Raw genomic sequence first — 25,556 nt, forward strand, 5'->3', positions numbered from 1 at the left:
TAGTTTTGATCTCAAAGTAGTCTGATTTATTATTTTTAGATAATAATCAGTACATTAGATTTTGGTATCCTGCTGTAGATAGCAAGGGATCATTCCATGAGGCTGCTATGTATTGATAACGCTGAAAACGGGACATTCCAAGAATGATGATATTAGGGATGGTACATGGAGCAGATGCATCAAGAGCTGATTTAGCTCTTTCCGAGCCTTTTGCTATTGCCTCCTGAGCCAATTTTTACTGAATTGTCTCAAATAAAGATGAAAGAAAGAAAGTCTGCCGCTTCATTCTGGAAAATACCGCACTGACCGGGGACCCAGATGAAGCGTATATCTTTCACCCATCCCGGTATGAAATACTACAGTACTTCATACCGGGATGGGTGAAGGTTACAGGTACGGTCACAGGGCTTGGCCGTCCATTATCGTTGGAAGTATGGCTTCAGCCGCTGTGCTCTTTTGAGCACAGCGGCTCAAAAAGTCATCCTGTGCTGACTCCAGTAACAATAAAACAGAAAGAGAGTCGGATAGAAAAATTATTTTTGGCTGATCGCAGGGGCTTTTAAAAGTGCAAGCCTAATTGCCATAAACTCTGCTAAAAACATTGGTGTGCAATCCTGTATGCGCACCGAAAAACTCCATGAAAGAAACTGAAAAAATTCTAATCGCTGCTTTCTGCGCAGTCACCAACACATCAGGGGTGATTACAGGGTGATCAGGGACCTTTTCAAGGTGACCCGGTAGAAGAGATATTAGACTTGAAGGTAAGTGCTTCATATTAGATGGATATATATAATCAAAATTGATATCCACAATGAACATTGTGTAACCAATAGGACTTATAGAACCGAGGTTCATACCAACAGCTGTCTCCTGTCAGATGAAATCTTTTAGCCTGCTGTATTTGCTTGTTTGAAATCGCGCATTGGCCTCTTCGTTTTTCAAAAGTAAGACTTTTTCAAAAGTGAGACTTTGGCCATTGAAGCTTCAGTAATGATCGCATTCCTGAAGAGGTATCACTTGTCAGCTAAGGCGTACATTGAGTTACATCAGCTTGAATGAGTACGCCTTCAGGCCTTTACAGAAGAAATCATTTATGTTAAAGCAGACCTTCAACAATTAAAAACTGACAAATATAAGGGGGCCTAAATAAATTTCCAATAGGTTTCTAAAAGAACAGTCCCCTTGACGGGCCCTAGGTCATGACAGATAGACTGCTCTTTCCAAGAAGATATCGGAAATTCGGTATGACGGTTTCACCTACAGTGTTGCACCTGTAATTCTGGATTCTTTTTTCGGCTATTATCGCAAGCTCTTTGGGAGCTGTGAGGGCCAAAAGAAGAGATGATATTTCAATCGCTGTTCTAAGCTTTTCCTAAACTTATGATGAGCAGCATGCTGTAGTACAGGGACCTCTCACTTTAGAAGAGGTTATATCTTCTATTTCTGAATTTAAGTGTCAGAAATGCCCTGGAGAGGATGATATTACTGGCGAGTTTTATAAAACATTTTCGTCTTGCCTTGCACCTGTTTTGCTGCACGTTTTCCAAGCATCTTATGATGGTAGTTTTCTTCCTCCCACTTTCTATTCTGAATATACTACATTTGTGTCTAAAAGCAGACAGAAATAGCCAGAAAACTATTGAAAGGTATCGTCCAATTTTCATCTGCAATGTAGACTACAATGTTTTCGTTAACTCTTTGTGGCCTTAATATGAATGCACCAGGTCTGTTGCAGTAGAGGCCGCTGTATACAAACCCATATCCATACTTCTTGTTTGGTATTAGAGTATCAAATGAAACTGGCCAGTTACCTGTAATTCATATTGGCTTTGCTACTGTGTTTGATAAAGGACGTAACGATTTCTTGTTCGCGATCTTGCAGCATGCAAACGTGTGTCATCTTTTACTCCAGAGCATAAGACTGTGCTATAAGAAGCCCAACACAAGGCTAATTGTAAACCGAAAGCTAACCAAACAAATTCCACTGAAATCATGTGTTCGCCAAGGGTGTCCATAGTCACCTTTGCTGTTCGTCCTATATCTTGAACCCCTTTGTCTCAGAATTATCACTAACACTGCTCAATGCAGGGCGGCTATGCGATGTTCGTCCCTGGCTCAATGAGAAATTAAGATTTTCCCTATGCTAGTGACGTCGTTTTTTTGTTGTGACGATAAGAGTGTGCTTGAGGCTCGGCTTTTAACTGAACAGTTCTTGCGCGGTATCGGTGTGGCACTTTGGACAAATCTAAAAGATTCTGGTTTGATCAATGGGGCACGAGATCGAGTCTTTAGGGGCATAATTTTGACAACCTACACTACCTAGGGGTTCCTCTGCATCAGGTCCGTAACAGTGGGGCATATCGGTTTGGTTTGTTTTTTGGAGTTTAACGTCCCAAAGCGGCTCAGGCTTTGAGAGACGCCGTAGTAGAGGACTCCGGAAATTTCGACCCCCTGGGGTCCTTTAACGTGCACTGACATCGCACAGCACACGGGCGTCTTGCTTTTCGCCCCCATCGAAAAGCGGCCGCCGAGGCCGGGATTCGATCCCGCGTCCTTCGGCACAGTAGCCGAACGCCGCAACCACTGCGCCACCCCGGCGGGGCGTGGGGCATATAGAGATTCAGAAATCGTAGCTATTACGTGACTAACTCTGGCGTGAATACATCGGGAACTTCCGATGTTGGCTCTCACGCAAATTTGTACAACATTCTTGTTTGCAAAGCTCGCCTGCGTCCTACAAGTTCTGCACTTTGCGAGAAAGAAGGTGCAGGCAATACACAGTATATTCACAACTTTAGTATGGTGTTCGCACTGAGAACCCATGCGTCGTAATAACCTGTTACTTCCAAAAAAGTTTGGCCGTTTTGGTCTCGTTCACGTATTCGTAGCCAGCTAGTTTCGCGTTGTTTTTCTTTTTGAAATTAGCAAACCATATAAAATATCGTACATAATGTATGATAATGTTCAAGAAATTATGAGACCTTATGCAATTATATGCGACTTGTATGTGATTTCGTATGTGAATTGAGAGATTATGTGAGAAAATGTGAGGTTTTTGCCTCATACAATTTTTTAGTAGGGTACTATTGACGTCGGGTTAGTGCCACAGTCTTTTACGAAAAGTTATATTGTGCAAATACCAAAAATTGATGATAAAGAACTCCGGTTTATCGACAGACCGATCACGCTTTCAAATGTTGATTATAAGTATTTCGCTAAAATAATCTCGAATCGGCTATAGATAATAATGTATATTTTTACTGGACATCATCAAACATGCGGCTTGAGAGGCCGGTCAATACAGTCTAATGTACATGTGGCGCGTGCGATGTTGCAATATTGCGGTGGTGCTCACGAGCAGCTGGCACTGCTGAAAATCGATCTGGCAAAGGCGTTTGATCGTGTGGCTCATTCTCCCCCCCCTCTCCAGCCCCATACCTTTTTTCTCTCTCAGATCGCGCCAGCCTTGGTTCAATTTCTTCTACTAGGGTACGCCTCTGTTACAATAAGAATCTTCCGCACGATTTATTGCAAATTATGGTCGATCACAACCTGGCCCATCGATTCTTCTGTTAAACAAAGATGCCCATTGTCATCGCCCTTGTTCGCTCTATACTTGCAGCTTCATTGAATAAGTGTCATAAACAGCAGAAAAGTTAGTTGTTTTTATATTATGGGTCAAGAACTAAATTTTTTACCTGATGCAGATGACCTCGTATTTTTCTGCGTTGACAAATCAAGTATTGATGACGTTATTTGCTTAACGGGAGACTTCGGTTCAGTGTCAGGTGTTCGAATCAACCGATCAAAGAGTCGCGGTCTCTGGTTAGGAATCTAGGGATCGATTCCCGCTGAATATGCTGTTGTGGCAAGGACATCTAGGCAACTCAAGTACCTTGGAGTTTCTTTGAGTGCCTATAAGAATAGTGCACCTTACTGGAAAGTCTGCGTGCTGACTCTTCAGCTCTACGCTCTAACTTTTATCCCTCATGGACTCTAAATTTGGCAGAGCTACCGCCTCTTTCTCTGGTTCTGGGCAATCAAATTTATTATGTACAGCAAAGTAATTCTCTTTGCAAGTCTATATCCAGCGTTTCCACAAAGTGTTCGCTACTTTTGTGCGGGACTCATCTGTTGAAGCAATGAGGCGTGATAGCCTTTTCCGGCCTGTAAGCGCCGGCGGCCTTTGTCCACCTGTATGTCCGGCAGATAGTTTCGCGTTTCGTGTTTTTATTGCGAAAGCAATACTACGCGAATTTTCAAGCCCTTCGCGTGACACGGCAGTTGACACGCGCCGCGCTTAGCCCGCCGCACACCAGTGGCGCTACTGTCGGTGTGACGTCATACCAGGTGCAGAGAAAAGGGGCCCCAGCCAACAACACCTAGACTACTACAAGGCTGTGCAAGCTTATGTAACCTCATCGTAGAGAGATCATACTGAAAGTCGGCTTCACCCTAAGCAGTTGCTTTTTTTTATTCAACGTTGCTCTGCAGCTACCTATTGAAATTTTTAGTGCTAGCGATGAAGAGCGTTATACTTGTGCTATCTGTGTTATCTAATATTGCCTATCTTTTGAAGTATATGAGCAGTTTGACACAATACACCTGCATTTATTTCAATGGCAGAAATGAATTTGCGAGAAAATTTGCACCTTCATTCACAGTTACTGGAATAAACTTTAAGACAGGCAGGAATTTAATCTGAGAGCACATTTATTGTTAGATGGATAGATAAAGCTAAGAATGGTAGGCAGAGATATTACTCAGAACGGTGACCTTGACGACACTCCGTGTAGCTTGTCGTGAATACGAGGTCAATTTCACGGACGTGCTGGTCACCAAGCTGTAACTTAAATATAAAAAAGCTGCTTAATCTGGGAGCAGCGATTGCCATGACTATATTAACGCAGCGAGCAGCTAACTTGGCTATAAACCAGTCATTTACTACGGCAACTATGATCACGTGGCCACTAGCCAAATAAAATTGTTTCCATAAAAAAATAATTTAGATTGCAAAACTCTTTTGTTCTGCAATCAAAACAGGGCGAATGCTACTCGATTATTAGTAGCTGAGCTGTCCAAATTGTGTGCTCGATATGGGCGCGCCTACGCTTTAATACACTGTGCTCAATCAAATTGTGGTGAATAGCAGCACGAGTATAGGAAGCAAACAAGAACGCTTTCTTACCACAGTGCACTTCATCGGTAATAAGTTTTTCCAGGACACAGCATTTGTCCTTGCAGCATTTTGAGCCGAGTCCGACGGAAACTTGTACACTTGCGCTTTGGATCCTTTGGCATAGTTAGAGCGACGGTTTAGCGCACAACACCCAGACATTGTAGATACCTTGCTTGCAAGCGCTATGCAGCGCGTATTAGGAACGCAGCAAACATAGGGTCAAAACACGCACGCTCAGTCCGAGTCGTTCCAGATCGCCTTGCTTTCGTACACTTGGGCTTGGTGCCGCCGATCTATCCCCAGATCTCACTGTTGTGACGTAGGACTAGTGGAAAGGGGGACTTGCGCCGGCCTTATCTTAGTCTAGGGGGTGTTGCCCCAGCTCGGCTCGTCGGAGAACGCCGCTCGCCAGTGGGGCTACTCTTGGTGTGACGTCATACCAGTTACAGAGAAAAGGCATAGTGCCTCAGCTCGGCTCGTCGGAGAACACGCCAGGGGACACAGGCCGCGTTTGGTCATGCCATCGATTAGTAAGCAGAAGGAGAAGACTGCTCGCCAATGCAAGGCCAGGAAGAGACGAAGGACTGCGGAAACTGCTGAAGAACGGGAACAACGGCTTTCTGAACGCCGGGCGCAAGATGCAGCTCGTCGAACGCGTTCTAGCTCTAGAAAGTCTGAAACCAGTTTAATGAGTGCACTTAACGCTCGTGAGGACCCAAGTCTTTCCAGTGCTGAACGTTGGAATGAAACTAAGCGGTTGCGACGCGCTCAAGACACTTCACAAGAACGAGAGAAACGTCTCGAAAAGGAGCGCGTACATTGGACCAAGTTTGCTGTGGCTGAACTTGAGTAAGCCCGAGGAATTGCGAAAGGAATACCGCCTGGCTACGCTTGGCACAACTAGCCATAGCTTGAATGTTTAGCTGAACTGTTTGGTCTATGTATAAGCAGGACCAATTGCTTTCGCAATTCCCCGGGCTTAACCAAGCTGAGCCACATAACACTTTTTTTTTTCGTGACATTTCCCATCCGATAGTACGTGCATTTTTGCAAGGTAATCTCGTTCGTGTTTTACCAAATGTTTGTGTGTCTTATAACGTTTCTGAACGCCCGTGCTTATGTGGTGTAATGCATAAGGCGTATTTATCTCCTCGATTTAAACTTGTTCGTTTCTCCCCTGAGTTCCTGTTTTTCTGTATCGTGGAAGCGTATGTCGAAATAAATAATTTCTGTGCTCTTTCTTCCTCCCATACACGTTATATGTATTTTGGCTCACTGGGACATGATGTACTCAAAAGAGTACGGAAAATGCCGCTTTCGCCATATACGAATGCTTTGTTTTTATAAGTTACACGCTGAGACCCTGCCTGCTAAAACGTTGTTAAGGAAAAGCGCATTTTCGTTACAGTAAATTGGCGCCTTTGTGATTGTCCGGAAACCACTGAGCACTGTTTTATCAATTGTAAAGGTGCAATATTGTTCTGGGATTTTTGCATTGGACATTTAAAAAAAGTCTTGATTTGACACCGCATTCTCTACGATATCTGACTGTATTGCCATTTATTGATAAGCCTCTAGACACGTTATTTCTTACTGGGTTACACAGCCTCTGAAAAAAGCGCATGATAGACAGAAAGCGTCAGCCTGTTTCTACAAAACACCATTTCTGTAGGATGATTGTCCTTTTAACGGAATTGTATGCACAGGGCGACTTTGAACTGAAGTATCACTCACTATTTGTGAATGTGCTTTACATTGACTCTTGTTTATAGTTCTGTTGAATTGGTGCATCGATTGCGTATAGTGTTGATTTGATGCTCTTTTCTAAATCATTTGTACATAGTCCATGTATATAGGACATCGTTTCAATGTAATCAGTATCTTGTTAAAAAAATATGTTACAGCGGTCAGAACACTTCGACTCTCAGTTCGTGACATCGGTAAAATTTTATTAACTTTCGTGCAAAGCCGTGTAGCGCAGTACTGCAGATGAGTCGAGTTGTGTCGGCATACATTTGAAAAAAAAAAAAAAGACCTGCATAGCTGAAGATTATGTGGGGTCACCTGGCGATTGGAACAAGCTTCACGCGCTCAAAGTAATCTCCGGGATCTGCGGCCCCACCAAGGCGCCAGAGTCAAAGAAGCTGTCTGCAAACTGCTTGAAGTTATTGCTCTAGCAACCTTTTAAGCTTGAATACAGCAATAGTGGAGGAGGGAGGAGGAGGAGGAGAAAAGGAGGGCGGAAGGCAGGGATGTTAATCAGAAATATTGAATTCCGGTTGGCTACCCTGCACTGGGGAAGGGAAATGGGGGACTGAAGGGGGAGGGTAGAAGAGGAGAGGAGGTGAGAAAGCAATAGTGGACCAATGAACTATATTATTACGATTGCATGTCCATGGCACTACTTCTCGTCTGTTCAGCTTTGAGGAGGGAGTGAATGCTAGCGCATGGTGTCTTTTTGACGGCTCGTTCTATTCGCATTTTGGCAATGGTTGCGAAGCCATATTTTCCGGGGCCACATGTTAAATAGGGCGGCCGAGTGATGCACTGGCTGCATGACTGCGAAGCATGAATCGATTTCCAACTCGTTTTTTTGGACGTCAGGGAAATTTCGCAGTATCACAGTATAATAACTACAATCGACACCAGCTAACCCGACCCACCGAAGAGGTCGACTAAGTGGAGACGAAGCCCGGTTGACACTTGAGAGCTGGTTTGAGTGATACTCAGTCACTCGGTACACAGTCATCGTATACCGTGCTGACGTTCTAATAAACACCTTGCAACTGCTCCATTCTTTTCAACTTACTCAGAAGCAGTGTAGGCTATGATAGAAGGGTAAGCACTTGCGTAGTTCTCCTAGCGCCAATGCATATCCAATGTATATCGGTAGTAAGGATATAGGTGGTTTTCTGAAACACGGAGCGTACACACGCCTATGCCCAGTAGGAATGGGAGAATATGTGCTGCAAATAGATATCGTTCACAGCTCGAAATTCTACACTAAGGGTGACGTACATAAATGTTATTTGTTTTTCTCAGAACCGTCAATAGCAGGAAGGAAAAATTAGCCGTTAAATAAATTAGCTTTAAATAAAAGCCAAATTTCATGCGTAACTAAAAAGAAAATCATTTGATTGTAATGTCATCCCGTAATTTTATGTGTAAATGTTAGAAGCCAAGATTGCATTCTGATCCCTTTTTCGCGTCAACATTGTGCGTGTTATTGCAAGGGTATCGGTTGCTATCTTAGTCGCTTAGCTGGTGCGTTGGCTCCAAAGGAGAACTTGTATGGTAGATATAGTAAATATGTCGTATGGTAGATACGCTAAATGCAGTAACCGTACAGCCATTCGGCAAATGGGGCAACTGCATAGCTGCAGGAACGCATTACCATATCGTCCATGCTGCGCTGAACTCTGATGATAGCCACACTGGCGCACATCTGTTTTGGTGTGTGACGCCAATGCAATGCCGCACTTCAAAAAATGAAGGATAACGCAACTTCTTTCCTTTGTTTTATTTGTTTTTCTGACAACGATCTAACGTTCCTGAAGAAATTAGGAAATGTTTATTGGTTACATTTTTTTTTGCATTCCATGTGCATGCTTCCCGATTCATTTGAGACACCATCATGCAGTGGGTCGACAAAACGCAGCCCCAAGCTATCGTTGACTTTTTGCTTTGCTATGACAACAACGAAGCACATTAGAAACGAACATTATGTGACTTGTCAACACTAATAAAAAAACACCTGTTGAGAGAAATTGGCATCTCAATCATCAGGAATTATTTTGAGCTTTTTTAATAAAAAAAGGAGTCAGTGTAGTCATTACCTACAACATTTTTGCTCAGAAAAGGCAGTCGCCGTCTTGTGCCAATTCCCCAAACATTAGAAACTCTGCTTTCAAAAGAGGGGAATACTGATCTATTTCGGACGATACGCAAGAGTTCGCTAAATATAGAACATCGTCTGAAATTTCGCCTCGGTCTGCCAGGCAAATAGTTTAAATGTGAGGTCAAGGGGGCATACAAAAGTGCATAACTTTCCGTTTATTCAATGGAATATCGGCCCGTGGGATAGGATAGCGCAAAATAAAAACGCTAATTAGAGCAATAATATTGCAAATTGTGTATACGTGGCGTCGTCATCAAACTTGTTCCGTCACACGTACACTGTTGCACCGCTGAAACCAAACTGAACAAAAGAGGTATTTTAATTAAATAAGCGCTTGTTTGTTTTTTTATAATAGTGCAGGGAAGGTAGCTTGGTGTCGATATATGTCAATGGAATGCTGTAGGTGTGGCCAATAAGGCAGCAGGCCGAACGTCGATCCCCTTTCCTTTTCGCATCTTCGCTCTAAACGTCTTCCTCATGTCTTTAAAATGTTCTGGATGACATCCGGAGCTCCCCAGGAGAAACGTCATCTCCACGAGAGTGGTTGGGTTTTATGCGGGCCACATGGGCGACTGCTTGCAGTTCTAGTGTGGCTACGCCCAGTACACTGCCATCGATTCAGGCTAGTCTATATACTCGCTGACTTCTTCGGTACATAGACAACAAGGTACCTAAGGTGTAGAGTTGCGCCGCAACATTTTCTGGCCACGCTTCCTGAGTGTTCGCAGAAACTACGCTAAAGCATCAGGATGGATATCGCGATGTGCCGGGCTAGTGTGTTGTGTCTTGTGCCCTGAACCACCTAAACCCCCAATCACGTAACTATATCCCCTGTGTAATCCTAGTTAGTGCCAGTAAAAATATTCTCTTCATATAACCTCTCCCCTTCGCGGCTGTTGGAAGTAAACACGAGGTAGAGGTTTGGCAGTCGGTCCAGTGCCATCAGTGCACGTCCAGCACCTTTCATGACATATAATTCGAATAGTGGTCTCCGGCTTCAAACTAAACAGAAATGATGCCGGAATATTTACGGAAATGTTACGCTAGCTACGTTTCCCAAATCAATCCACAAAAGCAGATAATTTAAATTAGTTTCGGCGTAGTCTTGGCCGGTGCCTGCCCTCCGCGCTCGCTGAGATTGGTGCGTATGACAAGGGGATTGCCGCAGTGAGGTTTTCCCGGACGATGATGAGTAATTCGGGAATGACTGCATAGGAGGCGCCCCAGCATGAGTGACGGCAATAAAGGGCACTCCACATTCAGTTCATGGAATACGAACCTCACCATGGCACTGACAGTCTTAGAAGACGCTGACTGAACTGTGTGCTGCAATAGGCAGTGCTCTGCTGCCTTCTGCGTCGCAGGGTATATAAGGCCCGAGACCCCATTATTTTTGTTGCCCCGCCGACGTTGGGTGCTGAGCGCATTGGTTTCGTTCGTGTGACCGCTGAGAAATTGTTCTGCATAGTGAATTCAATGCAGTCACTTTCTGCTTCGTGCTGCAATGTAAGAATCAATGATTCGTACTCAGTGCACTTCAACGGCATGACTCACATTTTGGCAACGTAGCCACTTTTACAACGAAGTAGTCTGCAGTCGCTCCTCTTTGAGTTATAGTCGAGATCACTTCCAGCGTAAAGCGGGGTGTGCTCTGTGCCCTCAGCTGCTGCTTCTCTCTTTAATTCACTAAGCATTTGCCTCTGAGATACCGCTCCAGTGGATGTCCCTGGATAGCAGCGCTGCCTTGTCGAATAGACTTGCCTTCAGAAACGCTGATCAATGTAACTAGGCTCTCAGTGAGCATCAGGAAGCCCTAAATATAAACAATATATGCATGGCATATCCATCCAGGTTGTTCCCGGCCGTCCAATGTGACCGACGGGGCTTGATTTTAGAAGCAGCCCTGCATCGGCGCTCTGCGCGAATAATAAAAATCGCTGAGCACGTAACTTTGTGGACGGAATGAGTGCTCCATTGCCTTCGTGAATCCGTGAGCGAATTCAGCGTTGCATAGGACAAGGAGCACGTATCACGAGCGTGTCTGCTTATCATTCTCAATGAGTGAGTGACACGTAGGACATTGCGCTAGACGAGAAATCCACGTGCCTCGTGGTTAAGACTTTCTCGTCCCTTCATTATGTCTCGTACAATCCAATATCACCAATTATAACATGCATATGCCAGAAAGAGCTACGAGTTTGCACGCTCAGTGACAAAAGAGTATTGGGCTTGTTGACAAGCGATGCCTGCAAATGAACTCAGTGAACTAGTTTGACAAAGCGTTATGTTAAACCAGCGCTAGAACAGGGGCAGATATAAAGAGACAAACACACATCTATCCGTGTTCTGGCGCTGTTTTAACATAACTTTCAACCAATTCGCCCAACAAACCAATCTGCTTGAAAAAGCGGTTGAGTGAAATAAAAAAACTGTAGTAGTACGACAAAGCCGTTAGAGGATGCATATGAAAGCTGGAAGAGCACAGCAAGTTCGTGAGGAATAAAGTCAAGCCTTCACTACTAGGTATCGCACCAGGCATAGTTGAGCAACTGTGAACAATAGGGTGTGTTATTTGAGGCCTAATTGCAAGCAAGCGACACCTTAGGCTTTAACGATGAGATCAACGTGCCCAGACACGTCCCATCTCTGAATTTCCGAATTGAACATGGTTGCGACGCAGACATGTAGTGAATTCAGTAAATTCTCAGGTGTAGAACGCCTTTTTCACAACAGCCGATCCCAAACGAAACACACGTTCTTGCGTCAGGGCGTCCGGAGAGGTCGCATGGTAGAGCTTCATGCTGAATCAGGCTGTGCAGACAATAAACCCTATGAGCATCTGCTGATTTTTTTGTTCTGCGATGACTCGCGCCTAGACACTGTTTGGCGATTGATTGACTTCACGAAAAAGTACAGCCTTGGAATGATATAAAAACACATGACGTGCGTAGTGAGCTCATAGTGGTGCTCCTCACATCCAACTGAGCTTCCTTTCTTCGTTTTCAAGAGGCCTATGAGATCTATCATGCTGTCGTGATGATGACGTCTGCCACTGAAGCATTCGCATACTCAAGAAAGGAAACCAAGTTAAAAGCTGCAGAGATGGGTATAAGTCAGCCAAAATTGTTCTGCATAGTGAATTCAATGCAGTCACTTCCTGCTTCGTGCTGCGATGTAAGAATCAATGCTTCGTACTCAGTGCACTTCAACGGCATGACTCACGTTTTGGCAACGTAGCCACTTTTATAACGAAGTAGTCTGCAGTCGCTCCTCGTTGAGGCATAGTCAAGATCACTTCCACCGAAAAGCTTGCTGTGCACTTAGCATTTGCCTCTGAGATACCGCTGCAGCGGATGCCCCTGGATTCAAGAGAGTATTCAAGGTTGCTTCAACCGCGTTCCTCTTATCTGCTGAGCGAACTGAAAAAAAAGTTATCCAACTCATGGTCGCAAGGAACTGCTTGAGAGTTGGGTGGTCATTGCAAGCGCCGCACTAACTATCCCAAATATGTTCTTCAAGAACTCTTGACTTAACCGTGCTGTCATTAGGTACCTGTAGCCTAAGGTTATCGTGATGTAGTCCAACAAAAGGATAGTGCTTTTGATAGTAACCTTTAGCCTATTGGCAGTAGACTGCCCTAGAAACCCTATATCAGACAGTTTGTGTGCGCCTTCCATTCGGCGAGGTAAGCGAGGAATGCCGAAAGACAGTCAGCAGCCAGTGAGTTGCTCCGCTGCGCGTCCCTTGAGTGACGTGCAGACATGACTGCGACGACGGTGTTGACCATCCTGCATGGAGAAAGAAAACAGCAAGTGCGTCATTATGTCTTCTCGAAAAGTGTCCTTCCAAGAATATGCCTTTTGCAATATCGAAAACTGAGCTGTGCCTATTACCTACACAAATGTCCCTCTAGAGCGTTTGGCGCAAATGAGGCCGAAAGTCTTCCTTTGCCTGTATACGGACTTAGGCATATATATATATATATATATATATATATATATATATATATATATATATATATATATGTATATGAGAACGTCGAAGTGCTCTCAGTTTTATCCTGACCAGTGCCGTGTCGTATCCGTCATTTCACGTGTTGTGACACGGTCTGCTATCACGCGTAAACTTCCTGGCTTGATTTGAGAAAAAAATCTTACCAAGCTTCACTAAGCTCATTCTGTATCCCACGAATGCGCAAACCTCAGGCGAAGACCGAGATGTTTCGTCGCATGCATTCAAAAACGTATTCCCGATTTGCTTAAAACTACGGTCACTGCGTTTATTTTATATATTTACTCGAAAACTGCAGGATGTGGCGAATACTGTCTTTCTTTCTCTGAAGAAACAAAGCCCATGTATGACTTTTGGGCCGAACAGCTGGTAGGCCATGCGCATATTCTCGAAGTTGTTCGGGTTTAGATGGGTTTCGGTTATGCCGTTCATGACTCTCAGGGTCACCGCGCTACCGTCTATCTCGTGCACCCTCCTGCGTTTATCTTTGCGTACACGCGTTCAAATCATTTTGACTGTAATGCATTTTCCTAGGCGTTCTTATCGAAAGAATAAAGAGCACAAAATGCTTGTCAGCTGCGGAATGTTCTAATTAAGGTCGGCCGTACAGAATACGCACACAAAAAAAAAACATGGTGTTAATTTATGAGGTTAACGTCCCCAAGTGACTCAGGCTACATGGGAGACGTCGTAGTAGAGGGCTCCGGAAGTTTCGGCGACATGGGGTTCTTAAACATGCAATAACATCGCACAACTGGGCGCGTTGCGGTAAAAACATATGACTGACGGAGGTCAACTTCAGTGATCTTAGCAGAACTCGAAAGTGCAGAATTTTATCCTGCTCTGACCGCTACGGCGCCTAATATATTCTAACTTCTCTTATTTCAGACAAACGTAACTGTATGCTTTCCCCACAGCAATTGCATAGCAATCGTGCATGCCCGGCACCTTTTTGTTTTGTAACGAGGCTCCGTACTTTTTCCTCCGATGAGAAACAAATCTATAGTTAGGAAAGAAATACAGATATCAAAACCCAACCAAGCCATCGGGTGTATTGCAATTATGTGAGAGGGCGTTGCTGCGCGTGCACTTCACCAAGTGGGGGAAATCAGACACGAAGTGCAGGAAGCGACCGCTGTCTGTTGGATGCCTGATCCTACCTGTAATTGAGGTAGCCGTCATGCAGATTCACAGAAATGTTCACGATCTTTCGATTCCACGATGCCCCGTCACACGTGACGAAGTCAACGTGGAGGCCTGCCTCATCTGCAAGTATCACGGCTTCGACAAGAATCTTTACCAGAACTTCCCCTTTCACATTTCCATGTGTGCCGAACAAAACAATCACTTGCGTTCACTTTCCCGCGAGCGGTAAAAACATAATAACCATGCCGTGGTCACGCAGCTGCTCTCGTTCACTAGGTGGCTTAAAGGGACCTAAATAAACCATGCCTTCGACGCGGCCTAATGACGTGGCCGACAACTGCTCTCAAAGTTTGAGTTCGTCCTCAACGTCCGCAATGAAAAGGCCTCAATGTCTTCGAAAAACCTGCATCGTTCTTGTTTTTTCCTTCAAGGCGCTAAAAACATTATTCGATAAATCCTAAACTATGTTTCTAGCACACTAATACTTCCGTAATGTGTTTTCACATTTCAAAACCAAAAGTTGATTTCTTCTCATATTGTTATATAATTTAGGGCTTGATTTTCATAACAACGCACTCGAGTAGCGAATTCTTACTGAACTCCATCTCACGAGTGCTTTTCCTTTTTGCTGCTCTGTAGAATTGCAGCGCGGCTTCGCGGGAAGACCCACCATCCTGTTTTGAAATATCTTTTGGCTTAGGTTGCGGGTTTTTTCCGCCATTGTTCTGACTTTCTTCCCCAAATTCACCCCCTGAGCCTTCGCTGTTGCTGATGCAAGTGTTTCTTTTGCTGTGGCTGTTTAGGGCGCTCTATACGGCGGCGGATGCTATCTTAATTCCGCTTGTACTTCTTTCTTATCACAAAGAGTCTTGCCTCTCTGCATGGGTGACACTGGGCACGTGCAAAAGAAACGCAACAATTACGGCCACGTTTACAACACTTTGTAAAACCTACTTTGTAGAACCGTAAATACTATGGCAGGCACATGTACTTCATTTGCTGTTTTCTATATCAAATAAAAGCATTGCAATAGGCAGCAGTACCAGAAGCGTGTACGAAAGCAGATGACAGCGAATTTTCACTGTAGTAAATATGAAAATATCGATATGGGAGACAAAAAATATGTTTCCTCAACGAATTAGTAGCGCCGGTAAAGAAGCTATAAGGAAGCTGCATGAACTCGCCTACTTCGATCGTGGTTGCTGCGTCATCAATAGCGTGTATCTGGTTTCTGCAGAAATGCACATCGAATCTGCCTGCATATGCATTAAGACTAGTCGGGCACGTCCATAAGCGTAGGGGGGGAGGGGTGGACGCGGGCCGCCTAATATCAAACTCTCCATCGTTCATTCGTGTGGCTGTGCGCTAAGCTATACAAATCCACGGCGCTTCGAACTATAACATATGCCGCCTCATTAATATCCCCCCCCTTCACCCAAAGCAACAAAAACACAAAGTCGTGGCTACGTGCATGACAGCCGACAAATTTTGGGGGTTGGAGGTGGCGGCTCAATGAAGACCAATAGTTTTGCTAAATCAGTGTTAGAAATTCGGTAAATGCCGAGTATTGTTGCTATGCAGAGCATAACTAGCTGGGTGCTGAGCACCGCGTGGTTCCACTCGGTGAAAAAAGGAAGGAAGAAAATACAGCAGCCAGTGGAGAGATGTGGTGGTGGTATTGTTGCATAAGCCGTGCAAATGTATGATTTCAGGCAGGCCTTTTGACTCTTGTAGACAGGGATCACCCCCTCTCGTTCTCTTGGCTAAACACTTTTTTTTTTAATTATCAAAGCATAGCCCATTTAGCCTGCTCAGTAGAGGCTTATGAACTGCCTATATTGGTTGCCGACACGAAGTTGTGTATAAGCGTCACAAAAAAGTTTCACGATCTTGCTACTGCGACGACTGGTACGTACACAAGTAGCGGTATAACTCGATCTCGGGTATACATCGCATACGAATTGAACTCGAACCATTATGATATGTCGATATTCCGGGATATAAAATATGCCAACATATAAACTTCTGTGTAACCCATAAGCGCCTATGTGATGTACCTGGGAAATTAAGCAGCATGCTTCCTGCAGCGATGGACTACCCACCTGCATACTGGCAGCTCATCTGCGAAGCGCACATGTATGTCAGGCGCCGAAAAGAGGGACGCACTGGGCGCAGTGCCGCTCCGTGGACGCGAGCCTGTCCCCCAAATATTTGATGGGTATATGTCGATGTGTCGTAGTTCGCGCTGCTCATACCTTGCAGTAGCATCTCGCGCTGTGTGGTACCATGTGCCGTTGGATTTTGCAGAAAATCGGCTGCGGACGGTGCCTTTCCAAGAAATGCCTACTTCTGTTACTGGGACATCAAAGGGCAATTATGGACACCTTTAGCAGACCGTGTTACGTTTTGCCATCTGCGTTAGCGGAGTTCGCGATCCCTCCCACCAGCAGTGCGAACGCGCTTCAATGGCCGTGACGCGTGGCAGCGTGACGCGTGGCAGCGTGACGCGTGGCAGATGGCGCTAGTAGCTCGTCAAATTAGCGCATGCCCATCACGTCAGGACCAATCAATGCGGGATCACGGCCGGTGGGACGAATTTCGGAACTCTAGTAACACTGAAAACACGCAATACGAACTGCTAAAGGTGTCAAATACCTCAATCAAAATAAAGTGTAGTTGATCTCCCAGTGTTCTTCGGCAGCAAAGCAGAACAAGCGAGAGCCGTCTCAAGCCTTCGGCCGGCTTGGCTGGCTTCACCGCATAGTACCTTGTGCCCTGAATGCCAGCTTCCCCGTAAGATAGCAGTGTCGCGCTAAAAACAAGCGCAAAAGACCGAAGGCAACTTTCAAGCAGACTCGACGTCCACCTTACCAGGCGGTTTTACAGCGTTAGCGTTGCCATCAGGTGCCGAAGGCTGCGCAGCCGACTCTGATCACACAACAAAAATCGCTCAGCTCAATTACGAGAAAGGATGTTGCAAAGCTACGGCACGAACTTCGATATATACAATAATTTTTCACTGAACAGGAGTTCGATAAACTCCAAGCAACATTCCTATGCTTTTGCATGAAGTTTTAATGGGATACTCTGAGAGTTAGCTATATGTAATAATCAACTGTACTTTGGCCTGTCGCTCAAACCGGTGCGCAAATCCGGCTATAACACCTAAACACGGTTCTTAGAAGCAATCTTTCACATCATGTTTGCCTTCAGCTTACAGCGTATTTGTTTTGAGCTACTTTTGTAATGACGGCCAAAGTATTATCATTTCAGCGCTATGGACTAGTAAATAAACAGTTAATGCTGGGAAAACTGCCAGACAGACTCTCAGCAATGGTGAATTCTCGAGTGCAGGTTGAATCAGGTTTTGAATTACTTCGAGAACATTTATGTACGTGTGGTAGGTGAACGAAAGCTTTTTTTTAAAAGAATCCTCTCCAATAGCACAACAAACTCTGCTTTCGGATAATGCAGTCCACTAGGACCTTGCCCACGCAGAAGAGTGCAAAGCGGGCTGCTTCTTTCGCTAGGGAGAAGAAGGATAGTGCAAGCGTTACACCCGAAGACACTGCTTAACTTACCAACGTAGCCAGCGACATAAGCTACACCGGAATATGTGACAATGGGTAATGGGATGACACGAGATGCAATCACTTCCTTCAGCTCCTCGGTTAGTCATTGCAGCAGAGCAGAAATGACTTTTTTCGGCGTCGACGCGAAGTGCCTTGATTTTACTCCAAGATGAAACGTCCGTCTTGACAATGTGGTCAAGTGTCGCTGTTATGGCCCTCGTATCTAGCGTGTCGTTCTCTTCCGCACATTAGCCTTACTTACCCGAAGAGAGCCTTTATGGGGTCGCTATTGAGTTTTTTAGTGAGAACGGAGCCGACATATCTCCGCAGGAGGTATTCTATCACTTGTACAGTAGACTTCGTGATGAACTGCAGTGCCTGAAATGTTTCTTCAGTGAAAGTGTCGTTGTTTAACGCTTTAGAAGTTACTTGGATGCTTGCGATATAGCAGGTGTTTGTTAGCCACTGCAATCGAGTATCACCAGTGTTATTTATTGGCCTCCTTTTACCGCTTCCAGCACAAGTAGCGTCATGAATATCAAACCATTCTTTGATTGTTTTCCTAAAAAAACATCATTGTGAGTTGAGTTTCAGTTTAGTCATTCAGTCGTGTCCGACTCTTCGTGACGCTATGGACCATGTCACGCGACGCTTTCCGGTCTCTCACTATCTTCCTAACATCACATAACTTCATCTGCAGTGCCTCGAGGATGCCATCTAACCAACGCGTTCGCTGCCTACCCCTTCTCCGGCGACCCTCAACCTTTCCCAACATCAAATCTTTCTCCAGCGACTCCTCTCTTTTCATCAGATGACCAAAGTAGCTGTAACTTTAAAATTTGACCCTCCAATGAGCAGTCAGGGTTTATGGTCGACAATATCGACTGATTTGATCTTCTGGCAGTCCAAGGAACTCTCAAGAGTCTTCGCCAGCACCACAATTCAAACGCGTCAATTCTTCGGCGGTCAGCCTTTTTCACAGTCCAATTCTCGCATCCATACATCACAACTGGAAAGACCAAAGCACGAGTTATACGGATCTTGGTTGGCAGACTAATGTCTCTGCTCTTTACTAGGCGGTCAAGGCTAACCATTGCTCTCTTTCCCAGAAGCAGGCGCCTCCTAATTTCATGGCTGCAGTCTCCTTCCGAGGTAATCTTGGAGCCCAAGAAGAGAAAATCTGTCACAGCTTCCACTTCTTGTCCATTGATGCTCCAGGACTTGATAGAGCAAGACGCCATGATCTTTGTCTTTTTAATGTTCAGTTTAAGCCCAAACTTCTCACTCTCTTCTTGTACGCGCATCAGAAGTCTCTTGAGTTCCACTTCACTTTCTGCCATTAAAGTGGTATCATCCGCATATCTAAGGTTGTTGATACGTTTTCCAGCAATCTTCACTCCAGCTGAAGACTCGTCCAGACCGGCCTTCCTCATGATGCACTCTGCATATAGGTTAAATAGGCAGGGCGACAGTATGCAGCCTTGCCTCACTCCTTCCTCGATCGGAAACCAATCAGTAAGACCATGCCCAGTTCTGACTGTGGCCTCTTGCCCTTCATACAGGTTCCTGAGGAGACAGATGAGGTGAATTGGAACTCCCATCTCTTGGAGAGCTTGCCACAATCTGCTGTGATCTACGCAGTCAAACGCTTTCGCATAATCAATAAAGCAGAAGTAGATGGGTTTCTGGAACTCTCTTGCTTTTTCCATGATCCAGCGAAGGTTTGCAATTTGGTTTCTAGTTCCTCTGCCCTTGCGAAACCCAGCTTGCACGTCCGGAAGCTCCCGATCCACATACTGCTGCAGCCTACCTTGGAGGATTTTCAACATCACCTTGCTAGCATGCGAAATAAGCGCGATCGTGCGGTAGTTGGAACAATCTTTGGCACTGCCTTTCTTTGGAATGGGGATATAAACTGACCTCCTCCAATCCTGTGGCCACTGCAGGGTTGTCCAAATCTTCTGACAGAATGCAGAATGTTAACAGCGTCATGGTTGAGGTTTTGAAGCAACTCAGCTGGAATGCCATCAATTCCGCTAGCTTTGTTCTTAGCAAGGCTGGCTAAGGCCCATTCAACTTAACTCTTCAGGATGCCCGGCTCGAGATCAGTAATCACAACCGTCTTATGTTGGGTTTGCACATTCGGGTCCTTCTTGTACAGTTCTTCTGTGTATTCCTGCCACCTCTTTATCTCTGAGGCTTCAGTGAGGTCCTTGCCTTGTTTGTCCTTTATCACGCCCAGCTTAGCACAGAAGCTTCCTTTGATATCTTTGATTGTCTTATACAGAGCTCCAGTGTTCCTTAATTGGCTGTTGTCCTCAACTGCTTGGCACTGTATGTTCAGGAAGGCATGTTTATCTCTCCTTGCTATTTTCTGAAAATCCGCATTGAGAACCTTGTATCTTTCTCTTTCCCCCATAACTTTTGCCATCCTCCTTTACTCAGCTATTTGCAAAGCCTCTTCAGATAACCAGTTTGCTTTCGAACTACCTTAGTAGCAACTTCTTGTATTATATCACGAACATCAGTCCACATCTCTTCGGGCTCTCTGTCTTCCAGATCTAATTCTTGAAATCGATTCCTCACTTCCACAGCATATTCTAATGGAATTTGATCCAGATCATACCTGAAAGTCCTTCTAGTTTTCTGCGTTTTCCTCAATCGAAGCTTAATTTTGGCAACAAGAAGCTGATGATCGGTGCCACAATCGGCCCCAGGCCTTGTTTTTACTGCTTGTATAGCGCTTCTTCATCTCTGCCGGCAAAGAATATAATCGATCTGATTTTTGTACAGACCATCCGGTGAAGTCCATGTGTACAGGCGCCTCTTGGGCTGTTGAAAATGAGTATTCGCTATGATCAGGTTGTTTTCTTGATAAAACTCTACTAGCCTCTGCCCAGCTTCATTTGGCTCGCCAAGACCGAACTTGCCTATAATTCCGGATATTTCTTCACTCCCGACCTTAGCATTCCAGTCTCCTATGAGAAAAACGACGTCTGATGATGGGGTGCGGTCTAAAAGGCATTGTAGGTCTGCATAAAATCTCTCAACGTCAGCTTCTTCAGCAGCAGTGGTCGGTGCATAGACTTGGATAACTATTATGTTGAAAGGCTGACCTTGGATCCGAAGTGAAATCATTCGGTCGTTTTTGGGGTTGTACCCTAGCACTGCTTTGCCCATTCTTCTGTTTACTATGAGAGCGACCCCATTCCTTCTCATGGATTCGTGCCCACAGAAAAAGACATAATGGTCGCCGGAGTTAAATTCTCCCATACCGGTCCACTTGAGCTCGCTGATACCCAAGTTATCAATGTTCAATCTATCCATTTCTCGCTTGACGACATCCAGTTTACCTTGCGTCATAGATCTTACATTCCATGTTGCTATGTGATATATCTCCTTGCAACATCGGACTTTCCGGTCGCTTCCCGACACATCCACAACTGAGCGTCCTTTTGGCTTTAGCCCAGCCGCTTCATTCGTCCTGGAGCTACTAGGAATCGCCCTTTGTTCATCCCCAGTAACATGTGGGACGCCTTCCAACCTGGGGGGCTCATCTTCCGGCGCCATATCATTAATGGTATTGTAACTGGCCGTAGGGTTATCTTGGCAGGAAATACTGGAGTGGGTTGCCATTACCTTCTCCAGTGAATCACATTTTGTCAGAACTCTCTGCCGTGACCTGTCTATCTTGGGTGGCCCTACACAGCAAAGCTCACGACTTCATCGAGTTTCGCAAGCCCCTCCGCCACGACAAGGCAGTGATCCATGAAGGGGAAAAAACATAATATCATGAAAAGATTTCATTAAAACAAAGTTTGTTTGAAATTAAAATAATGTTAATAATACAAGACAATTGCTCATTATAAATTAAAATAACAGTGAAAACTCCACCTTACAGCGTTTACACAGAATGTTATAGTAATATTTTATTATCCAAGCATTATGCAACTTGCAATACATTTGTGTAAAGCTATTTTCACCATCAGTGCTACCTATGTGGTTTCGCATCTAGTGCTGAAAGACAGCTGTGCCGTTGCAGACGAGTTGCTGTTATGATAGCTTAGAAAGAGTTCCGATGTGATCGCTTCTCATACAATTTTGTATTCCTATTCTTGTGCAGGCTTGGGAAAAATTCGGATTAAAATGAATAAAAGTAGCTACCATGCCTAGTGTGTGTCATATGCTTGTCGAACGTTTGCTGAGTGACAGTGTTTTTTATATAGTCTCAGCTGATGTCTGTAGTACGCTGACATGCCGCTACAACATCTACCTTCTGTGTACATTTCGGGACTGCACTCAAAACGAAACACGCGGGCGACAGCGCGAAACAAGGTAAAAGCCACCCGCAGCCGCGGAAGCAGATGCGGAACAAACAATGAGCAGGTCGCGCCCCTTGCGGAGACGGAGAGCCTAACTAGAGGAGAAGAGCTTCCATTGCATGATACTCTCTAACAGCATGCACTACGAGTGATCCTATTTCCGATTCCGCTTTTCCGTGGTTGCCATCAGAGCTCCTGAATACTACCAGTTGCAAAACTTCCCACGAGGCCCATGCATAAACAAAAACGGCGGTTTTGATTGGTCAAAATTGAGGTGTTTACGAATAGTGGCAGCAATCGCGGCCATTAAAACAGCGTCTAAATTCCAAACTGTCTGATTTTTGATAAATGCACAACCATGATGGAAAATAAAATTAGTTGAAGACTTGCAGCAGCAAACATTATTAGGATAACAACCATATAGATAGTTAACGGGGTCGTTCGATGTATTGCTGTTTTATACTTTTTTGAATAATATATAGGCCTGTGATTCTACTCGCAAAGGATTAGTGCCTAGCGCGAAGCCCATATTACAAAAAAAAAAGAAAATGCAATAGAAATCAGAATTCGGAAGCTCTTCCCACCAAGAGCGACGGCAATTTTGAAATGCTCGTGTGACGCCACAAAGTGTATACGGAGGAGCGTATACACTTTATATACACGAGAGCACCCGCTTTCGTCGACCTCTGACCGCCGCATGGTAACCTGAGTTGTGCAGCTTCCGAAGGTAAAGCTGCGTCACCTGCCATCGCTACAATTCCTCCCCTGTCCCCATGAAACATGTGAACTGTAACCGGTGAAGGCATTGTACTAGAAGCATTAATTGATACAGGCACTGCTGTTTCTGTCATGCAGCTTCACTTGTACTTACAACTACACAAAGTGCGAACTCCTTGCACTGGCTTTACATTACGTGTTGCCAATGGGGAGCATTACAACTCTTCTGCACAGTGCTTAGCCTGAATCACCATTGACGGCATGTTGCACTACAATGAGTTCGCTGTGCTATTATCCTGTGCCCATCCACTCATCCTCGGCAGGGATTTCTTCCCCTCTTACTCTACAAGTCATTGAATGCACCACTGCTGCATATTCAGAGCCCGCTTATTCCCTCTTGGTTATTGTCGCCGATCACACCCTCTATGCCGGCTGTGAAGTTATTCTTTCTGTGACTTTTGATGCCGTGACTGATGGGGAAGTCTTGATTACAACCATCTCCCGTCTCCTGTCAAAGGGTATCATAAGTATCGTGTCACTACTTCGATCCTCCAGTAGTTCTTCTCTTCTCTTCTCTTCAACACCACATCGGAGCCCATTTTTCTGCGCCGTCACTCTACTGTTCCTCCAGTCTCTTCCGCAGAGCCTGTCATCCTTCTTCTATTTGCACCTCAGCTCGCTCCGATACATCTCCTATTTTGCTCAGTGGAGAACTTTGCAACATGATGAGCACCGACCTCACAGCAAACAGAAGCATTGCTCGGTGTATTGACCATGCACGTAGCCTCATTCGACGTGAGGTCTCGAGCATCGGGTCAAACCGCTGCAGCAACGAATCGCATCCACACCTACCGATCGGGCATCGTTTGAAGCCGGCCATATCGTGTGTTTTCAACCGAGCGCAAGGTTATCAATGAAAATATTGCTGACATGCTCGCCCGCAACATTATATGCCATTCGTCTAGTTCTTGGTCATCACCCGTTGTTTTAGTGAAGGATGACGGCTTGGTTTGATTCTGTGTAGATTACCGTGCTCTCATAGAATGACTCGTAAGGATTTGTACCCCCTCCCTAGAATTGACGACGCCCTCGACTGTCTACAAGGTGCCCAATTTTTCTCCAGCCTTGACGTACGATCAGGGTACCGGTAAATCCCCATGCATGAAGATGACAAAGAGGGGGCTGTCCTTGTCACTCCGGATGATTTATATGAACACAATGCAATGCCCTTTGGGCTCTGCAAGGCTCCTGCAACTTTCGAGCGCACGATTGACACAGTTGTACGAGGGCTGAAATAAAAAGCGTGTCCGAGTTACATGGACGGCATCGTCATTTTTTTTAGACATTTTCAGATCATCTTACTTGACTTGGCTAAATTTTGACAGCACTTTCTAACGGTGGCCTTAAGCTAAACACAATGAAATGCTGTTTTGCGTCAAAATGTATTAAAGTTCTTGGTCACCTTGTAAGCAGCGCCGGAATTAATATTGACCCTAAAAAACTCGCTGCTGCACTGCACTTCCCACGTCCGACTCGGGTCAAAGATCTACGCAGTTTCCTGGGATTGGCATCCTACTTCCGGCGCTTCATCAGCGATTTCGCATCTATTGTCTCCCCATTGCATGCGTTTCTCCACATGGATACACCCTTCGTCTGGTCTCATGCTCTGACGTCGAGTCTCGTCCTCTGCCATTTTGACAATAAAGCTCCAACCATTTTGCACATCGATAGTCACGGCATTGGCACTGTTCTTCTGCAACGCCAAGACAGCTCTACAGAAAACGTTGTTGCCTATGCCAGCCAGCGCTCCGAGTCCCGCGGACTAAAATTATACTATTATGTAGCAGGAATGTCTGGCCGTTAAGACGTTTTGTCCATACCTGTACGGTCGTCACTGACCACCACTCCCTATGTTGGTTATCCTCAATGGAAAACTTGTCTGGACGTCTCGGGCGTTGGATTCTCCATCTTCAAGAGCACAATTCTTCACAATTACTTACAAATCGGGCAAGCAGCACAAAGACGCCAACGCTCCCTCATGTTGCCCACTGCTTCGCCATCAAAATGTATGTCTTCGCCTTCCTCACCTGCGCCTTTGAGCCGCGCCGTTCAGAGCCTACAGTCATGCAGCTTTTTATCTCCGCCTCCGTTACTCCTGCGCCAGCAATAGTCTGTCATCTCTCCCACCACCTACGTGCTGATCCATACTGTCGCAAGCTGATTGATCGTCTGAGTGGCATTACCAGAACTCCAAATACCTGTCTCCGCCTTCAGCTCAAAAATTTAAAGCTAAGGAATGGCAAACTATTTTGGCACAACTACAGCCCGCTAGGCCACGCCTGGGTTCCCGTAATTCCCCGCTCTCCACCTTTTCAAATTCTGCAAGCCTTTCACGACGATCCCAACGCTGGCCATCTTGGCTACATGAAAACCTACAACCGCATCCAGATCCTTTTCGTATGGCCTGGCCTCTCAACCTCTGTATTGAAATACGTCGCGTCTTGCATCCCTTGCTAACGATCCAAATGGTCCACGTCACTTCCGGCCGGTCTCTTGCTGCCTCCCACGTGTCCTTTCACGCCTTTCGAAACGGTTGGAATCGACTTGTATTGACCCCTGCCTTTGACACTAGCGGTCAACCGCTGTGTCGTTACTGCGGTCGACCACCTTACCTGATACGTTTAAACCACAGCTCTTTCTTCCAGCTCTGC

General features: G+C 45.3%; 1 protein-coding gene across 1 annotated transcript in view; it reads right to left on the reverse strand.

Moving 5' to 3' along the window:
* Positions 1-12,723: 12,723 nt before the first annotated feature.
* The window catches only part of LOC146183985 (chromosome-associated kinesin KIF4-like), a 28,719-nt gene continuing 15,886 nt past the window's right edge, over positions 12,724-25,556 (reverse strand). The window contains exons 7-9 of the mRNA XM_084608458.1: positions 16,337-16,355; positions 14,249-14,354; positions 12,724-12,865 (exon numbers count right to left, since the gene is read on the reverse strand). Of these exons, the coding sequence (XP_084464584.1) occupies positions 12,724-12,865; positions 14,249-14,354; positions 16,337-16,355 (267 nt within the window). The remainder of the gene's footprint in view (positions 12,866-14,248; positions 14,355-16,336; positions 16,356-25,556) is intronic.

This window comes from Amblyomma maculatum, chromosome 7, assembly GCF_055883805.1.
Source record: "Amblyomma maculatum isolate TAMU_Amacu chromosome 7, ASM5588380v1, whole genome shotgun sequence".
NCBI lineage: Eukaryota > Metazoa > Arthropoda > Arachnida > Ixodida > Ixodidae > Amblyomma > Amblyomma maculatum.